Source organism: Squalius cephalus (genome assembly GCF_949319135.1).
Source record: "Squalius cephalus genome assembly, chromosome: 2".
In the NCBI taxonomy this organism is placed as follows: Eukaryota; Metazoa; Chordata; class Actinopteri; order Cypriniformes; family Leuciscidae; genus Squalius; species Squalius cephalus.
In genome coordinates this window covers 28,380,325-28,399,095 of record NC_137123.1, presented here as the reverse complement: position 1 = coordinate 28,399,095, position 18,771 = coordinate 28,380,325, and the positions used below count along the sequence as shown (strand labels likewise).

Below are 18,771 nucleotides of genomic sequence, written 5' to 3'. Positions count from 1 at the left end.
TGACATTAATTCTAGTTTACGTGTCTTGCTCTCTGTCTTTCCGCCGCAGAGAATGGAGCGTGTTGTTTGGCTAGTAATCAGCGTCTGTGGTGCTTCATTGTTGCTTGACGTGCTTTCCGCGCCACACCGAGATGAATGACCTTGTCTCTTTTAATAGAGCCGCATTGAGCAACCGGTGTATCTTTCAAACAAAACCTGCCTTGCATGGAGGCAACCTCTCTAATAATGAGGGACCATAGCAGGCGTACGCATCCCGCCGTGTCCAGAGCGAGGCCGCATTTCCCCCTCAGTGAAAAACAAACTGACGCTGTGATGTGGGCTCTATGAGAGGACTAGAGGGAGGCTAATGGAGGGGCTTCACCTCTCCGCTGTCTAGCCTCACCAACAATAGCCTGGCCAATTACCCACCTGCCCTTTGATTGGCCTGCTGTGGCAGTGAGTGCATGGAAGAGGTGCTGGTCACTACAATGAAGTATTCACACCTCAATTTACCTTGACAGTTATTCCTGTTGCTCTCATCCACAGGCAAACAAAGTTGCTGGATCAATAGGACCGAGGCCTGGTCTTTGTTCTTTGGCTATAGCAAATGTTGTCTGGAACACATGCCGACTGAATTATCATACACCCTACGCAGCAAACTTTGCTAGAGGAATATCAATTGCTGTCCTCGCATGTCAGAACATGCCTCAACTTTAACTGCCATCACCCACACAATTCCTCCATTTCCTCAGAGCATCTTTGGTCAATTCGCTTGTCGTCTAAGTTTTCTGACCTTTAGATGGGCCAATATGTATTATATATATCTCAGCGTTAAAGTTTGAGAAGTGTTTGACTTTGAAATTTGTTGAGAATGATACGGGAAGACAGCCTACTACTTATTCTGAAACAGTATTATGTACCTAAACAGAATTTGCTGCCTACTCTACCAGAGTCTTCTAATCCCGTGTTAAACCCTCTAGACAGCAGGCTGTTGTGAATGTCTCTCTTTAGCCTTAAAACCCAACATAAGCTTTTCACCTCTGAGGTCTTCTGTTTCCCTGAGACTCTGACTCGTGTTCAGCAGGCAGAGGCATACAGAACAATAATAAAATTTCATTTTATTTCCCTCCTCCTCCATTTGAGATGTTTAATGTTGCATGAAAGACCTTTCCTTTGGCGACAGAAAATAGTCTTGCTACTGAGTAGAGGTTTAGTTGTAATTATACCCTCAAAGACCTCGTCCTTTCATCCTTTGCAATCGATTGCGTTGAAAGTTCAATAGAAAATAATAGTATTGTGGCTATTTTTTTGTAATCTGTTACCTGTGTTAAATGGATTGTTCATCTAAAAAATCTTTTTATCATTTACTCACTCTTGTGTCAGTCAAAGCATCTTCTTTTGTGTTCCACAGAAGAAAGAAAGTCATACAGATTTGGATCACCTTGACGGTGAATTTTTATTTGTGTGTGAACTTTTGAATACTTTGACAATAATGTTTACTAGATTCAATGCACATCATAATGATAACTGAACAGGTCTATTGAAAACCATTTTGATGGTTTTATCGAGGAGCTCAAAAACAATTCTGTAACAAATGATGTTGTGAATCTTATTCACTTCATGTTTAAAAGCAATTTCGATTTTAATTAAGACTCACGTTTTAATTAGCAAGCAGCATCTTGAAGGCAATTTGAAGAGGTTTGTGCCAAGTGTAGGGGAACATTTCAAAGTTGTCTTGACGTTGTTTTTTTGTTGTTTATCTATTAGTGCTGTGAATTATGAAAGGTTCACTTTTTTATGTTGTTGTTGATGACCACACTCTGAACGAAACATGCGTCTCCCGACATTTGAGACATGCTTGTTGCCACATCAAAATCATTTGCTACATTGTCAGGCATTGTTAGACATTTCCCTTGTTCTTCGTTCAGGATCCCTTTGGGTTTCCTGCACAGGCCTCATTTTCTGCTTCTCTTTACAGCGGCAATGTAATAAATTGGGATTGAGTCTGAACATTGATCTCGCTGCAGAGACGGATTTATGAACGGTTCAAGGGAGTGCGTATCTCCCCCCTGAGGAAAACGGCGGTTGTGTAAACTGAAGCCAAGAAGCAGGGCAATAAGAGGGGTGGGTGGCTTTCTTTTATTCACACACTGGCCAACGGCAGGCTTCAAAAACACACCGTATATTATGAATAAAGGCAGTGGCAACGAAGCGCTCAAGGTGTCTGTGCTTAGCGGATGTTTTATTCTCTGCACATGTTCTCTGGGGGCCACAGACGAATCATGACTACAACGTCAGCAGCATTATAGGAGCCCAACAACACACGTGCAGAGACAAAGCAGCTAATTCATTCACTGTAATGAGTCCATTACGGCAAGCCTGCACTAGCTAAATCACAGCTAGCGAGGAAAAAGTACTTGTTGAGTGATGCAGTGTGGAAAGCTAGATAGCCCAGTAATGTATCAAGTAGAAAACAGGGTACTTGCGGCTTTATTGACTTTTTAGGTTAAAATTTTGGTTTTGCAGGCCTTGGATAAGTCATGTAAATTAATTAAATCTCAAGTCAAGGAAATTACATTAACATTACCGTTCAAAAGTTTAGGGTCAATAAGATTTTTTAAATGTGTCTCTTATGCTCACCAAGGCTGCATTTATTTGATTAGAACTTAGAAAAACAGTAATATTGTGAAATATTAGTACAATTTAAAGTAGCGTAATGGTTTTTTTTTTCTATTTTAATAATAAAATATTATTCCTGTAATGTCAAAGCTGAATTTTCAGCATCATTACTCCAGTCGTCAGTATCACTCGATCCTTCAGAAATCATCCTAATGTGCTGATTTGGTACTCAAATCCATGATACCATGATAGTTTTTTGAATATTAATGAATATAATATTCAGAAGAATAGCATTTTTAATTACTGACCGCAAACCTTTAAACGGTAATGTATAATATACTGTGTACAGGTTTTTTTATTTTTTATTACACTCATCACTAAGCTATTTCAAATACTGCTTTTGTGTAAAGTCATAGCGATGTCTGATTTGTGAGGGAATCAGTCTTTTGAGTCATTTATTTTTGATGAATTGGTTGAACAATTTTGCAAATCAGTCTAAATGATTAATTACCGGATCGATTTGAATTGGAATGATTTTTAAAAGTCCTTAGCAAGTAATCACAAATGACTGAAAAGATCACAGAAATAATGGAAAATGTGGATTTAGCAAGCATGATTTTCAACCTAATGCTTTAAAAAGCAAAAGAAACCTGCTTAAGCAGAGAAAAAGCATGTAGTTAATGCCATTAAAATTGATATTCGTTTCTCAGCAACATTTCTACAACACCTGTAATTGAACATAACACACAAACATCCACAGACACACACAATGTATTTTTCATCCAACTGTTTTTGTCGTACAGGCTGACATGTTTATTCTCCTAATTAACCGAGGAGCTTGAACTCTTCTGGCATCTTTGAAAAGCAACATTTTCACATTGTTCTTTGTTTGTATGTATGGAGTGTCAATTGTGTGTCTTGACCCTATTATATATTTTCTGTTTATATACAACTTTATATATTATGTCACGTCCCGACAAAACCTTAGAAACTCACTTTAAAGCTCAGAGTCCTTTGACAGTTTGCAAAAAAGGATACCAAAGGACACCATATGGTCAGAACTGCAATTCTACCAGAAAGACTCAGGAGGCAAAATAGCGTTACAAAGCATAAATGTATTAACAGCCCAGCAAGCATTTATAAAGTTCTTTGGCGTAGGCCCCGTCCATAGCTCACAATCCGAGGGTAACGCAATCTGCATTTCCTGCCTGAAGACAAAGGCAGGGGCGTAGCCGACCCCATGGGAGGTATGGACAAGGACCATCCTGGTGGTGGTGGGGAGGATGGAGGTAACTGATGGCGTCTGCGAACTCAGACGTGTGTAAGTACCGATATGAAAGTGAAAAGTGAAAGTGACGGCACTTGTAATTTGACCTCTGCATTTAACCCATCCAAGTTAATGCACACACATTAGGAGCAGAGTAGTGAGTAGTTAACACACACACTGCAAACGTGGATACACACACCCAGAGCAGCGGGCAGCCTTTGTGTGGCGCCTGGGGAGCGATTAGGGGTTAGGTGCCTTGCTCAAGGGCATCTCAGTCATTTCCCACCGGTTCTGGAATCGAACCAGCAACCTTTGGGTTACCAATTCAACTCACTAACCACTAGGCCATGACTTCCCCCAAAAAGTATTAAAAGATATTTTATACTGCAAGTATTAGAACACGACTGGTTAGATGTGAAGGTAATAAGGTGACGTAAGAATTGAGTCTTCCTTGCAGAACTTACACTAAAGCTTTCATTTATTATCTTTTGTGCCTCTGCAGCTAATAATAGGGGATATTCTTTTCTCTGCCTAATACCAACCACACCAATAAAACAATACAGTTCTAAGCGAGTTCATCCAGTAACGCAGCAACAATTAAAGCAAGTGACTCATTGGTGTGAATCTCTCGCTCATTAAGTTTGAATTGCAGAGACAATGGTAATTTTAGCTCCACCGTAGCTCTCATATCAAAGAAACAAGCTCTAATGAAGTACTGTTCAGATAGTATCACGTCTCACCAGTGTCGATTTGAATGTGATATGAAGCGAACGGTTTGGGAAGACGTGCGTCTGTCTGAAAAACCATCAAAACCTTGAATGGAGCAAATGGTTCTCTACCATCTGTCTTAATGACAGACCACCAGGGAAAGAGAAAAATGAAATTTTCCACCCAGGTTGGGAAGGTAGTGGCCCAGAGAGGTCTGTCTGCAAACCATCAAAGCAGAGAATGTGCCTGCCCTTCATCATGGCTTGTCAGCCATATGCCAGCGGGATACGAAATTTTGCCTTTTCCTCATAACTGTTTATTTGTCACTTCCTTCCTCACCGCTCGGCCTGCCACGCATCAGCACCAATGATTTATGACCTCGTTTAATCAAGCGCTCGTAGGACATGGAAAAAGAGAGGGAGAAAACCCACCCGACACTTTCGCTTCTGTGAGCCACTTACACTTACAACGGCAGCCTGGAAAAGTTTTGCGAGTCTCCTCCCCACCTCAGCTCAGTGGGATCAGAGTGCAGTGGCAACTCATATTGAGGCTGTCACTTTTATTGGGGCCATTTGTTTGAAGGCCAGACACCCTGGGAGTTGAGAAGAACAGAGAGAGGGAGAGGGAGAGAAACAGAAAGAAAGGGCTGAATGCAAGTTTTGCGCTGGCAGGTGACTTTGCCAGAGTTTAGTAGACAGTGAGGATGCATCTGCAGGTTCCCTAAAGTGAGTTTGGCCTCTGGCCTGAAAGAACCGAACAAGAGGAACAGCCACACATACACATACATTGCTGTTTGATGTCCACCAGATGAACGCCCCACATACTGTCTCCCCATCGGCTAATATACTCTTTTATTTTTCATCACAGATGTCCTGCTCTGTTTGGGTTGTTTATAATTGCATTGGGGGCCTGCAGTGAGCTCTCAATACACAAACCAGAAACCCTCTGAGGGTCTGTAGTGCTACTATCATTAAGTTGCCAATCTTTTTGTTGCTATATTAAAAATAAATATGTCGGTGCTGCATTTCTGACACAATAAACCTTCTCTGGAGCTTACTAGAGGTGTGTAGACATCATATTTGTAAATATGGTGATGTGCCGCAAATAAATGCTCAGTGTAAAATCAAAAGGGAAAAACAAAATATTACTGTGCTACATATTTTCAAAAGGAAATTTATAATATCATATTTTCAGGATTAAAATAAAATTAATGATTTTTTTAAGAAAGGTTTCCTAAACTTGGTCAGATAAACAGATAGCTCCACCCTAAACTCACACCACTGGTTTAGCCAGTATTGCTGCAAATATTTCAAACCACTGTAGATTTAGTTTTCAGTAAAAATGACTTATTTGTTGTTTCTGCATATCAAGCTTACAGCATGTGCACAAGTCAATTTTTGGATCATATATTTTTTTCAAGCACATTTTACCAATTACAAACCACATTAAAATGAATAATACTATTAAGATTACATATAATAATTGGTAGGTGATAAGTAATTGTTCATGATGGAAGGGGTGTCTTAAAATGATAAATGCTGTATATTAAACCGTGCATAATTACTGGCCAGTTTTTTGTTTTTTTGTTTTTTTTCTACAGATAAAATGGGGGCAAAATTAGATTTAATTGACACTGAAAAGTTATTATGAAAAGAATCAACATTCTGAAATTCTGCACACATTGTAAGAAGTTGGAAATATTTTAATGGAAAATTATTTTTGACATGTTTGTGTATGATAAAATAAAATAAATAAATACAAATTCTTGAGTGCTTATGCTCATCCCTATTAAGGACACCACAACTTGTGGATGTATGTCAGCTGTTAAGATTTAAAAAAAGTATCATTCTTATTTGAATTTGTAAAGCAGGAAGAACTATTCCTTCTTGAAGTTAAACATAACACACAAACTTTAAAGTCAAAGCATGACTCTTTTCATGTACATAACTTTAATGTTGTCTGCTTCACAGCTTTCAAATAAGAAATTTACCGGTCCATCCAGTTTAAACCTTCCATCAAAACATGGCTGCTGCATCTAATGGATTTATGTTATTAGTGGTAATCCAAAGCCCACGTATTTGGTACCTCCAAAGCATCTAATCACACAAAGTCACATGGAAACACACACACACACACACACACACACACACACACACACACACATGCACAGACACAACAGCTGGAAAGCGGTGATTGAGTTTGTGGAGGTATTAATGCTTTGTATTTGAATAATGTGCAAACGGTCGACAAGCTGCAGCAAACTCCTGCTGCTTCTGAAAATGAACAAACAGTAATGTGTGGAAAGATAAGATTTCTGGGGGGGGTTTGAAATGACTGCCTTTGCTGTTTCTTTGTGCTGTCACTGAAAGGGGTCAAATGCATTACCCACTACCCGGCAGTGAGAAAATCTTATTTTTCCATCTGTTTCATATTTTGTTTGTGTTTACCTCACGTTAGCATAATTAAAGATGTTTGTAGAATGTGCACATTCATATTAACTGAAAAATATTACCAATGTTGGATGTAAAATACATCTAAATTTAATGTGTTCAGTACGCTTACATTTGTAATAAAAGTTTACTTAATCTATTTGTGTTATTACGGGGCAGTGGATTTATAGTTCCCAGCATGCTTTGTATCTGACCAGATCAGAAGAATAAATGAAATGTTATTTTATGTTTTTGAGAAAGAAAAAAAATGGAGAGGCCTTTTAATGTTCTGTTATATGATGCATGTTGTTTTACTGCACATCCTATATTACATGTAAGAAAAGCTATATTTAACTTGCCAATGTCTGAGGTTGAATTACTCATACATCTAATTGTATTGATACTTACTGAGTTCACTGGGTGTTTCACTAGGTTTTTGAATTTATGTTAAATAGAGTGTTTGAGTTGAGCCTACATGGTAGTTTTGTGTTAAGAAAACTAATTTTCAACATGTGGAACCACAGTGAGTTAGGCCAAAGAATTAATATTGGGTCTGTTTGTCCTGATTAATATTCTAGAAACAGAGGACATTAAACAATTCATTTAAGTCTTAACAGCAGTGGAATCTTATGGGGTGTTAAACATTAATGCCATTGAATGGGGCCGCGAGAATGGAGAAACAATTCCGAGATTAAATTACCGCACCACTGCACCGCAACACACAATCAATCTCCCTCCTTTTCCCTTTAACAGAACACAAACCTAAACTTAGCAATTTCCTCTTTTCCCCAGTGCATTCTTTCTAGCAATTTCTCTCTTTTTTTCTGTCACTTTTTCAGATCACCTAAAGGCATATCTGGAGGAGTACATGTCCAGATTTCCTAAGGTTCGTATCGTGCGTACCAAGAAGCGAGAGGGTCTGATCCGCACGCGACTTCTGGGAGCGTCGGTGGCTAGAGGAGAGGTACTTGCTTTCCTGGATTCTCACTGTGAAGCCAACATCAACTGGCTGCCGCCCCTGCTCGGTAAGTCCAGATAAAAAACTGCCTACCCTGGCATCAGCACGTACCCACAGATTTCTAAATTTTTTATGCCTGTCACTGTGAGAAAACAGAGCCCTCTGAAAATCCCATGGAATGTTCTGTGTGCTTATCTTCCTCTTTTGAATCTAGCAATTTCAAAATTCAATTGCTTTTTCCCATCCAAAGTCCTTCCCCCCTGCAGTTGGTTGATTAAAAAAACAAAACGAATCCTCCATCTCCTTGTTTCTTGTCTGTGGCTTGGTCCTTTTATCGCAGAAAAACCTTTCTTATTTTCAGACTCATTGAGGATAGAATCTATAGTGTACCCCACTGCGTCGCACAAGCATTGCAAATCCAGATGGCTTTTGATGTGCATGACCCTGTTATAAGATGTTTTAAAATGCCTACTTCAGCAAATCTTTTTGCACTTATCAACGCTTATTGATCTGATTCCAGCTCGGTTTTTAGTTCTGTTTGTTTCTTCGCTCGGTTGAACATCAGGCAGTCGTCCCAGAGACGTGGGCACAGCACGGCGAGTTCTAATTGGTTACAGTGTGCTGTGTATGGCCTTTGAGAGGCATGCTGGGATGTGGCCTGGCATGTATGATTAGAGTGGAGCTTCCGCACAAGCGCACGGCAGGTACTGTGTCACAGGCTGTTTGAAGCAGAGCTCTGATCTGTAATGTAAAGGACTGGACTGTATTTCTATTTCTCTCCCCACCAGTCTTCTCATCAGACCATCGCTCATTAGACAGGCTAGAAAAAGACTATTTATAAATGATGGTTGGCCAGATACGCCAAGGTTGTATGCCTTTAAACTGGGATGGCCAAAAGAAACAAACTTTTATGCTAGCACAAATGGTGCATGATGTTTTTTGTCAAGAACTCTTCGGCTAATTATATGGAGTGCGATAATCTGGTTCTGGAAGTAAAAATCCCATTAATGTCCTGATATAGAGACTGATTTCTTTACACCCTTTAAGAGATCTCAGGTTGTTACAATGTGTGAGTTTAGTGTCATTTAAAAAAAAAAAAAGTTAATTAGCAGAATTTCTGGTGGGATAACTGCGTTACCCACAATCCTAAGAAAAAAGAAAAAAGTCCTCTTTGATTCCACCAATAACAGAAGTCACCTTTACCATGAGAACGAGAAACACATCAAAAAAGCACAGCAGCAAACCCCTCCCATGAATCATTGTGAATGACGTAATGATTGATGAGTTGATTGATTGATTGATTGATTGATGTCATTTGTTGTGCTTCATGGGGTGTTTAGTGTTAAATTATGTTAAATACACAGTCTTGAACCTTGGGATTATTTAAAAAAAAAAAAAAAAAAATTTTTTACTTTTTATTCTTTATATTTAAAATAGTTATGTGGAAAATAGGTAAAATACTTCCAAAGCCAAGGCTGCTGGGAAATAGGGCCCTTACTTACTGTTGCACTCTATACTGACACCCATTTGCCTACAATTTGCTGGATAAACAACGTTGCTGTCAACACTGTGATTCGTTTTAAGAGTGTGAATAAAAACTTAATGACATTCTTTTTTAATTCTCCACTATTTTCTTTTTCTTTTCTTTTTTTCTTTTCTAGAGATCTCTTTTGTATTCCAAAGCATATAATAGGAACAGAATGTGGATTTAGCCCTTTTTTGGATGCTCTAGTACTGTACGTTCTTAATTATTAGCCTTAATCTGTGTAGCTGTCATGAAAGGTGGTTATAAGGAGTGCAAATCCACAGACTCTCAGTTTTGAATGCAAAAACCTACTCAAAGTTTGCCTCCTAAATTGCATACTCTCTTGATGTAGCGTAAGTCCACTGAGGGTGAGCTGAAGAACCCAATCGCAGTTTATTAAACAATATACATATAAACAAAACAAGACGATGGCTAAGAACATAACAAGACCATACATTTGAACATAAGCTTGAACATAAACCTGAACTGACTCGACTCACCAAAAGTAGAATGAATGTAACCCTGATGTACTACATTTGACATGTTGTCATTATCATGTGACCTACCAGCGTCAGTTACGTCGCTTCACTGCCATTCACAAATCCTCTCCTGGGGCCTCATGGGATAGTAAAATCGTATGCCTGCTTCAGAATCTCACCAGAGGATGTTGGTACTACGGGTACTTTTATGAGTACTGTGAATTTGGACATATGTTTTTTTGTCACATGCTGTTTTTCGTTTGCTATTTCGGATGCAGCCAACTCAAGCAAAACAAACAGAACAAACGTGACAAGTGCAATCTCCTTATTAATTTAATTAGTGTTTTATGTCAGATGGCATGCCAACTGCACTTGTGTCACCAACTGTTACCTAGAAAGTTGGCAGACATCTGTAATGAAGGTGCACCAGACAGCGCAAAATTAAATTTAGCTTTAGTTGCAGTATTGAGTCAAAATAAATTAGGGGACTTGCTCATGTGAAAATGAATGATCACAGACATTCCTATCTGGACAAAATAAAATGTTCTCAGAGGACCACTGAAAAACAGTAATTTTTACTAAGGTTGTGTGAAAAAAAACACAAACATGTGTAATTCATATTGGCTTAAAATCACAAAATATGTCTGATAAACACAAATTTACCTGACCTCCTCAGAGAAAACTGGCCTTAAGTCTTCTAAAGAAAAAAAAAAAGGAAATTTAAGGCCTCTTCCAGCATCTCCACAACAACTGAAATTTTATTGTACTATATGTTCCTTTGTGTGTCAATATTGCTCTGATCTTTGCCTCCTTTGTCATTTCTCATCAAGTTGTTTTTATAACTGTGCTAAAATGTTGTTATAATGTGTACTCTGGTCAGTCTGGTTTGGTGATGTTTTGCTGCTTTTACAAAAATCAGTCACATGCAATGCAAAAATCTCAGCTTAGTCTTCTTCTAAATTCTTCTTCACTTGTCTCCCTCAACTGGGCAGCCATCAGATGGGGTCCTTGGTTTTCATATTTAGACATCTGCAAAGGGATAAAGAACCAAATAAAGGATTCTGCCCCAGTAAGCGCTACAGCAGAGCGGTTTCTTACTGTAGGAAAGTGGATACTCGGTGCCAGAGAGAAAACAAAGGCGTGATAAGTGAGTTTTGGCAGGAGAACGCAGGTGGTTGTTTGTGCGCTAGCTTTTTAGGAAAGCCTCTTCTTGAACTGACACACACACACACGTAAACAAATGCAAAACCAACAGCTCTCGACAGAAGACGTCCTCTAGCCTAACTAATGACATAAAGCCGACAGTAAATTCTTCATGTAACCAAAACAGCTATTTGTAGGATTGAGCTGCAATACATATGCATTCTTGTAATTTGTGCTCCATTGTGGTTAAGCTACTAGTATATGACCAAAATAGCTTATATTCACTATACAACAGAAAAAGTACAGAAAAAAAATGTCTGCTGAAAGAGAAAGGCAACAGATTTTAAGTTTACTGGTTGTCCACTTACTAAGTGTAGTTCAGCCTGGCTAGTATGTGGACAGGAGACCTTTTGAGAACTTGCTATATTACTCTGACCACACATCAGTTATAAATAGAGAGGAAACAGAGTTTGGCAGAGTATGGCTTGTGGAGGTTGAGCAGTAGTATTCAGAAAATTGCTACTGTATATAGGGTGTTTCTTCAAATTCAGCCAGCAGGATTTTTATGAAAACTTACAAATTCCAACTTTTTAAATTTGTTCTTTACATTTAAAGGGTCTTGGGAACATTTCACGATAACTTTAAAATTATTTTTTACAACTTTTTAAATATCTTTTACGTATTGATTTTGTATTAACCCTTCTCCCAGACTTTGACATTTAGGGCCCTATCTTGCACCCAGCGCAATTGACTTTGTACATATATCATTCCTATTTTGCACCCGCGCACAGCGGACTTTTCCCTCCACAGACGCATGTCGGTAAACTAGGAAATGCATTTGCGCTCCCGGGGGCGGTTCCGCGCAAAGAGGAGGCGTGTTCCGGCGCAAACGTTCCCTGGTGCTATTTTGCAGGTTTAGAAAACAATTCCGCCACTAACCAGGAAAAACCTAGTCTAAAGTCAGTGGCGCGTTGCGCATGTTATTCATATGCTATTTTAAGGGCGCATGCTTGGCCATAATCAATGTAGCGTGTGCACAACGCGCATACACTTTGATTCTCTCATCTACACACAGACACAGCAGGTCTAATTTTTAGAAAACCATACATTATTACAAGGAAAAATATTAACACACGAGGGAAATCATTGTTGTGTCCCTGAAGATGTGAAAAAATAGGCATAAATCTAGCTTACACATTTACCCAAATTTTTATACGCCTGTTTAACTGAAGCTAATTTGGGTGGGTTTCTCCCATCCCCATACAATGTCTTTTACAGCCCTGACGAGAACGTCGGTCTCCTCGGCTGTGAACCGCTCCTGGCGTGCGCCTGGCAAATCCACCGTTATAATAGCAATCCGCCATGGACCAAATGCGCCTGCTCTTAAAGGGAATGTGAGATGTCGCTCTGATTGGTTTATTTCACGTTACGCCCAAACCACACCTATGAATAATGAAGCTACTTCAGACCAACCCATTTTAGATTTGCATTGGGCGCAAGAGTCATTTATCCCGCCGGTATAATAGCAACAGCGCCCAAGATCTGCCCACAAAGTTACTTGCGTTTCGCGCTTGATACTTACATTTCAGATCGTTAAAAAAATAGGGCCCTTAATCTTAAACTATGAAAATCCATCATAAAAAATATATATATATATATATGAATCTTTACATTTAATGTATTAATATTTATAATCTTAACAAATAGTGAATTAAACTACTTCAATGTTTATTGTGGAAATAATTATAACAAATCATTCTTTCAATAATTATGTTGCTTTTCCCCCCTGTTTTTTGTGAAGTTAGTGTACTTGTTTACAAGAAAACAGTGTCAGTGAAGAGCTTGAGATGTGATATGTGCAAACAAAGAAAAATCAAGATAAATATCACTTGCGATTTTTAGTGTTCATTTCCATTCAAGCTGTATAATTTTATCAAATTATACAAAATGTGTGAAAATGTCATATATACGCTACCATTTGAAAATTTGGGGTCGGTAAGATCTCTTACGCTCTCCAAGAGCATTTTATCAAAAATCCAATGAAAAAGAGTAGGATATTATTACAACTTAAAATAACTGTTTTCTATTTCAATATATTATATGATGTAATTCTGTTATGACAAATCTGTATTTTCATCATCATTACTCAGTTTTCAGTGTCACATGATCCTTCAGAAATCGTTCTAATATGATGATTTGGTGCTCAAAAAATGATCAATGTTGAAACAATTTGTGTTGCATATTTAAAATTTAAAAAATTTTTTTTTGGAAACTGTGATCATTTTTTTTTTCAGGATTCTTTGATAAAAGTTCAAAAGAACTACATAAATATCCTTACTGTCGCGTTTAATGCAATATGATATCGGTGTGGGGGGGGGGGGGGGGGGGGTATTTTCACAATATCAGTAAACATTTTCATTACTATTTATTTGCAACATTGTACCACATCGGACAAATTTAAACATTTGACATTTTTGCATAGAAAAAATGAATATATTTATTGAAAACATCAATTTATTTAACCAGACACTTGAACAAACACATTTATCCAGTTTGTATTACAAATTTCATATGTTATAAAAAGTAACATTTCATATCCAGCTGTTGCTCTCAGGCAACATTGTACCATAGTGGAACACAAGTATTACCAAACCATCATATCATCAAGTTATCATTTCAAGTTATCATATCCATCTTCAACCTCATCTCTATCTTCGCTCTCATCTTCACTCTCTCCCTGCAGGATTCACTATGGCCTCATCTTCCTCATCACAGTCTGACACCTCATCCTTACCCTCATCAACTGGCAGTTGTGTTTTATACCTTTTTTAGGTGCTATAGAAAATGTGCAGATCATAATATTTGAAGATATAGTATGTGAATTACTATTCTTATAAGTGCATTACAAAATCATGCAAAAATGCTAATCTATTTAGATAATTCTAACTCTTTTCCTTACAATTATAATATATTTGTATTCCAACCTAGTATGCCTGGTATGGCCTTATGGAATTCTATTGTGGTACAATGTTGCCTTGAGGCAACACACAGTTTTTTTTTTTTTTTTTTTTTTTTTTTTTATGATATATTTGACAACATTTGATGATATATAATGTAAAGTTCTTGAAAATACTTCTTTACCAGTGAAGGTGACTCATATTTTTTGTGGGTGATTAACTGGACGCAAATTAGAGAAAAACATTAGGACAAATAAGGAGGAAATATAGGAAAAATATGGAGCCATGTGACCTGTGCACATGTGCTGAAACAAAACACAAAATGTACCCCTGTGGGTCATGTGACCTTTTTTTTTTTTTTCTGCACTTTCATTGATTAGTTTTTGAGCTCCCCTGCAATAGGTTTGACCAATAAATGAGTGTCTCGTTTTATTAAAAATAAACTAAAATAGACTATGTTGCCTGGAGGCAACACCGTACCATAGTTAATGCATCCTTGCTGAATTAAAGTATTAATTTCTTAGCCACAGTCACAAGTGTGATTCCCAGAGAATAAATGAACTGATAAAATATCTACCTTTAATGCAAGATTAGATAAAAGCATCTGCCAAATGCATAAAAAACTCATAAAAATACTTTATTTTCTAAAATAAAAGTAGTTGAAGAAACCCATAATTCTTCCATTTAAGGAATCATCAGTGTGAGTATTATTAAAGTGTTGAGCCTTGCAATAGTCCCTACAGCCTCACTTCCAGACAGACTGTACAGATTGTGCTCTTAAGTTTAATCTTTATGATGTATGTGTGTAATGTGTGTTTTTGTGTAAGCACGCACCAGGTCTGTTTTCTCTCTTTTGCTTTCTCCTTGTGCTCTCCATGGTCCAGTAGTGCATTGGTGTTGAGGGAGAGTGTGGGTGACAGATCTGGGACGGCTTAGCGGCTGCTGACTGACAGAGATAGAGTTAAGGGCCGAGGGTCCTTTCTGCTCGGGCCTCCATGGAGCAAACCTACTTTGAAGCGCTGTAATTGTTTCTAATCGCAGGGTGGCTATGGCGGCTTTAAATTTCACAGGGTCGCTACACTCAGCCAAGCAGAGCGAAGGAGAGCAAGTGATCCAGGAGAGGAGGGAGACTCCTGAGATGCACTGCCTCCCCTTTCTTTTCTTCTTTCCTCTTCTCCACGGAGTGTGGCGAGGAGACAGAAATTATAGATTTCTCGCATTGCCTAACTTTCCCTCTTCTTTTCTCTCCTTGCCTTCTGCCTGCAGACCAGATCGCCCAAAACCCCAAAACCATTGTGTGTCCCATGATAGACGTGATCGACCATAACCACTTTGGATACGAGGCGCAGGCAGGTGATGCCATGAGGGGAGCGTTTGACTGGGAGATGTACTACAAACGTATTCCCATCCCACCTGAGCTACAAGGACCAGACCCCAGTGACCCATATCAGTGAGTAAAGTCAGTCTTTGACCATTACATGCCAATGGCCACAACAATATATACAGTGAATATATACATGGTCACCGAGACATGTTCCTGGACCAACATATTTTGTTTATCCTGGATCAACATTCCTGTCCAAAGATTTAGTCTTAACCCTATCCTTACTCCTAAACCTAACCATACCCATAACTTATCACTGAAATCATAGGGAAATGATGAGTGAAGAACACTGACGTAGAAGCGCCTAACCCTGGTTTGTAAACCTAAACTTGACATAAACTGTAAACTTATCCCTCAAATCTGATTGGTTAATTGGAATGTTGTTCCAGGATCAATAAAGATGTTGATCCAGGAACATGTTGAAATCACGTTCACCATATATACACTACCATTCAAAAGTATGAGTCTTCAGTGTCTCTAATCATTCTAATATTCTGATTTGATTTCTTATTTTTAGCAATGCAAAAAAAAAAAAAAAAAAAAAAAAAGACAAAGAGTGAAAATATGTATGTTTGTATTTTTTTTTTTTTCAGGATTGTTTGATGAATACAAAATCTTTTGTTTTATTTAGACTATATATTATATAAAAGATTGTGTATTCATCAAATAATCCTGAAAAAAAAAAATACAAACATATATATTTTCACTTTGTCTTTTTTTTTTTCAAGAAAAGCATTGGAGAAAGAACATGCGCTGTACCTTCAATTTCAATTTTCTTTGTGCTCCATGACATTTCTGCAATTGTTTTAGCCTTTTTTATATGTTTTATTGTTCACTCTCCAATTTGCCTTATCTTTTGATCTGCCAGTCTGTTTCAAAATCTCATTTAAATCTGCTGCACAGAGACATTGTGACTGACCTCATTAAACCTGCATTGTTGTACATGAATAGAAGATAAATGTCACTATGACCAGTGACCTGCACACCCTCAACTGATAGCCAGGAACCTTAATCCAATGTCTTTCATTTCCATACTCTGCCATTGCATTTCAGACTGTGCATGTGCACTTTTTTTTTTGTTTACCAGCCTTTCCACCACAGCTCACGTCAATCCATGATTCAGAGTTTAGTATTTGTTCTGCACTCTAACCTTCAGCTTCACAAGCAGTAGAGCAACTTTTCCCAACAAAGTTTTTTTCTGATACCCACACAGCCAGAAGTGCTCAGGTCATCTATACTTAAATAACTATACAGAAATGTGATCCTTTTACTTGGTATCATTTAGAATTATCAATAATGATAATTATAATGCCCATTATTGCAATAATTCTCTCAAATTAAAAACAGTGGGTATTACTGTGGGTGACAAACACACACAGCAAGTAGCTTCCTTTCAAACAGAAACAATTTGAGTAAACTGACGCTGTTTGAGAAGTATTGAATCAGTTATTTTATTAATGCGTTTAGTTTGATAATGGTCTGGTGTCAGACATTTGATGCAATGGGCAAAGAGCTGTTATTTTGTTAAGTGCAAATGAGAAAAGTGGTGTTCAAACATGTCATCCACATAAACTGTCTCCCACATTGTAACATAGAGTTGTGGATGAAGTTGAAGGAGGGGTGGAAATGGATCACTTGCCACATTAACCCTTTCGCACGCAAGTTTAAAAATGTAGGCGACTTTTTTTAAGGCGACTGTTATTTTAGAACGTAACACCTTATTATTTCAATGGCGACGCGTCATGCTTGTCACGTGACACACCGCAGACACAATAGTGCTGTATGACGGATGTATTGCTTTTATTTTGTTTTTTCTTTTGTATTTAAAATATTCACAAACTTGTTAACTATTTCATGATCTATCGAATATTCCAATTCTCAAATATGTGTGTTTTGTCATTTAAAACCTTTATAATGATCATGTTAGTTGATCCATAACGCTGTGTTAGTTTGCGCCGCAATTCAGAGAATCGGATCTGTCAGATTTACATCACATAAATTCACCCACTTCTCCTGAAATACTTGAAAGTAAGTGACCGGTGAACTGGGAGAAGAATAGAGCAAACTATATAGATACCTATACAATGTGTATCTGATATGAATAAATCACTTAGTCAAATTATAATTATAAGAATTATTATTGGCGCTTCCATAAACATCAGTGTGTATTTAACAAACTTTAAATGTTTTTTTGCTTTTTTTTGCTAGTACTCGTATGTATTTTACAACTAAAACCTGAAACCTAATATAAATGTTATATGGTTGAAGACACTGAATAGTTATGATATATGACAAGTGCTGAGTGCATCTGTCTCTGGCTCAGCGCCAGCCAAAGAGCAAAATCACATTTGAATTTAGCAGCTGATCACGTAATGCACTTACCGCTCTAATCACACCGCGGTGTGAGTCCTGGTTTGCTTAGCATTCACTGTCATTTTCAACACTTAACCTTAAGATACAAATAAACAAAACTATTTTATAGTTTGCGACGGAACTTGTCGAACATCCAAAACAATGCTGTGTGCTAGGCCAAATGCGCTCGCTGTATGTGTGTACATTTGATGGTATATGATGGCGCTGAAAACCTGGAAGAGCTTATAAAATTTGTAAAGGAGTCAAAACAGCAGCAGAAATCTCTCCGTCACACAAACAAACTAAGATCTTGATGCCTGTATCAAAATGTGGTGGGCAACATCGCAACTATGATGAGAAAAAACAGATATGCTTAAGAATTCTGGCCTTTTTAGGGTCGCATCTTGTGACATCATGTCCTGTTTTTGGTTTGTTTACATGTCTTTGATCCGTACATTATGGAAGTTGAAAATATATAATATTTAGAGCACCATTTACTTGCCTCAACTCTGTTGGCATTATTATTATTATTACATTGAATTTACTGCAACAATTCAATAGGCCCTATATGTGAATTATATTATCAGAAAACTGAACACATTTAGCATTGTCAGGTTTTTATTAGTGCTTCATGGATAAAACAACAGAGCTGCACACTCAGGTTTATGGCTGCTATAAATTTGACCTCAGGCTGTCACAAGATGGCACTGTTTCCGACACTCCTGATGCTACGAATCTTTTCCCGAAACAATAGCTGTCTCATTTCGAAGGCTGCATCCTCAGGAGGTCACATTTGTTGGCCTCATACATCAGAAAGGATGTCTTATTTCAGAACAGTTTCCATTATAAAATTGACTGTTAATCATAGGGAAGCCTAAATTGTTGTAATTTCTTAATGACTTTGGAATGTAGTGATCAGTTTGCTGGAATGAAGCTGCATCAATGGCGTATGCTGCCGACAAATGCGACCT

General features: G+C 37.9%; 1 protein-coding gene across 1 annotated transcript in view; it reads left to right on the top strand.

The window, feature by feature from the left end:
* The window catches only part of galntl6 (polypeptide N-acetylgalactosaminyltransferase like 6), a 253,983-nt gene that overhangs the window by 205,654 nt on the left and 29,558 nt on the right, over positions 1-18,771 (top strand). The window contains exons 6-7 of the mRNA XM_079850971.1: positions 7,842-8,027; positions 15,331-15,514. Of these exons, the coding sequence (XP_079707097.1) occupies positions 7,842-8,027; positions 15,331-15,514 (370 nt within the window). The remainder of the gene's footprint in view (positions 1-7,841; positions 8,028-15,330; positions 15,515-18,771) is intronic.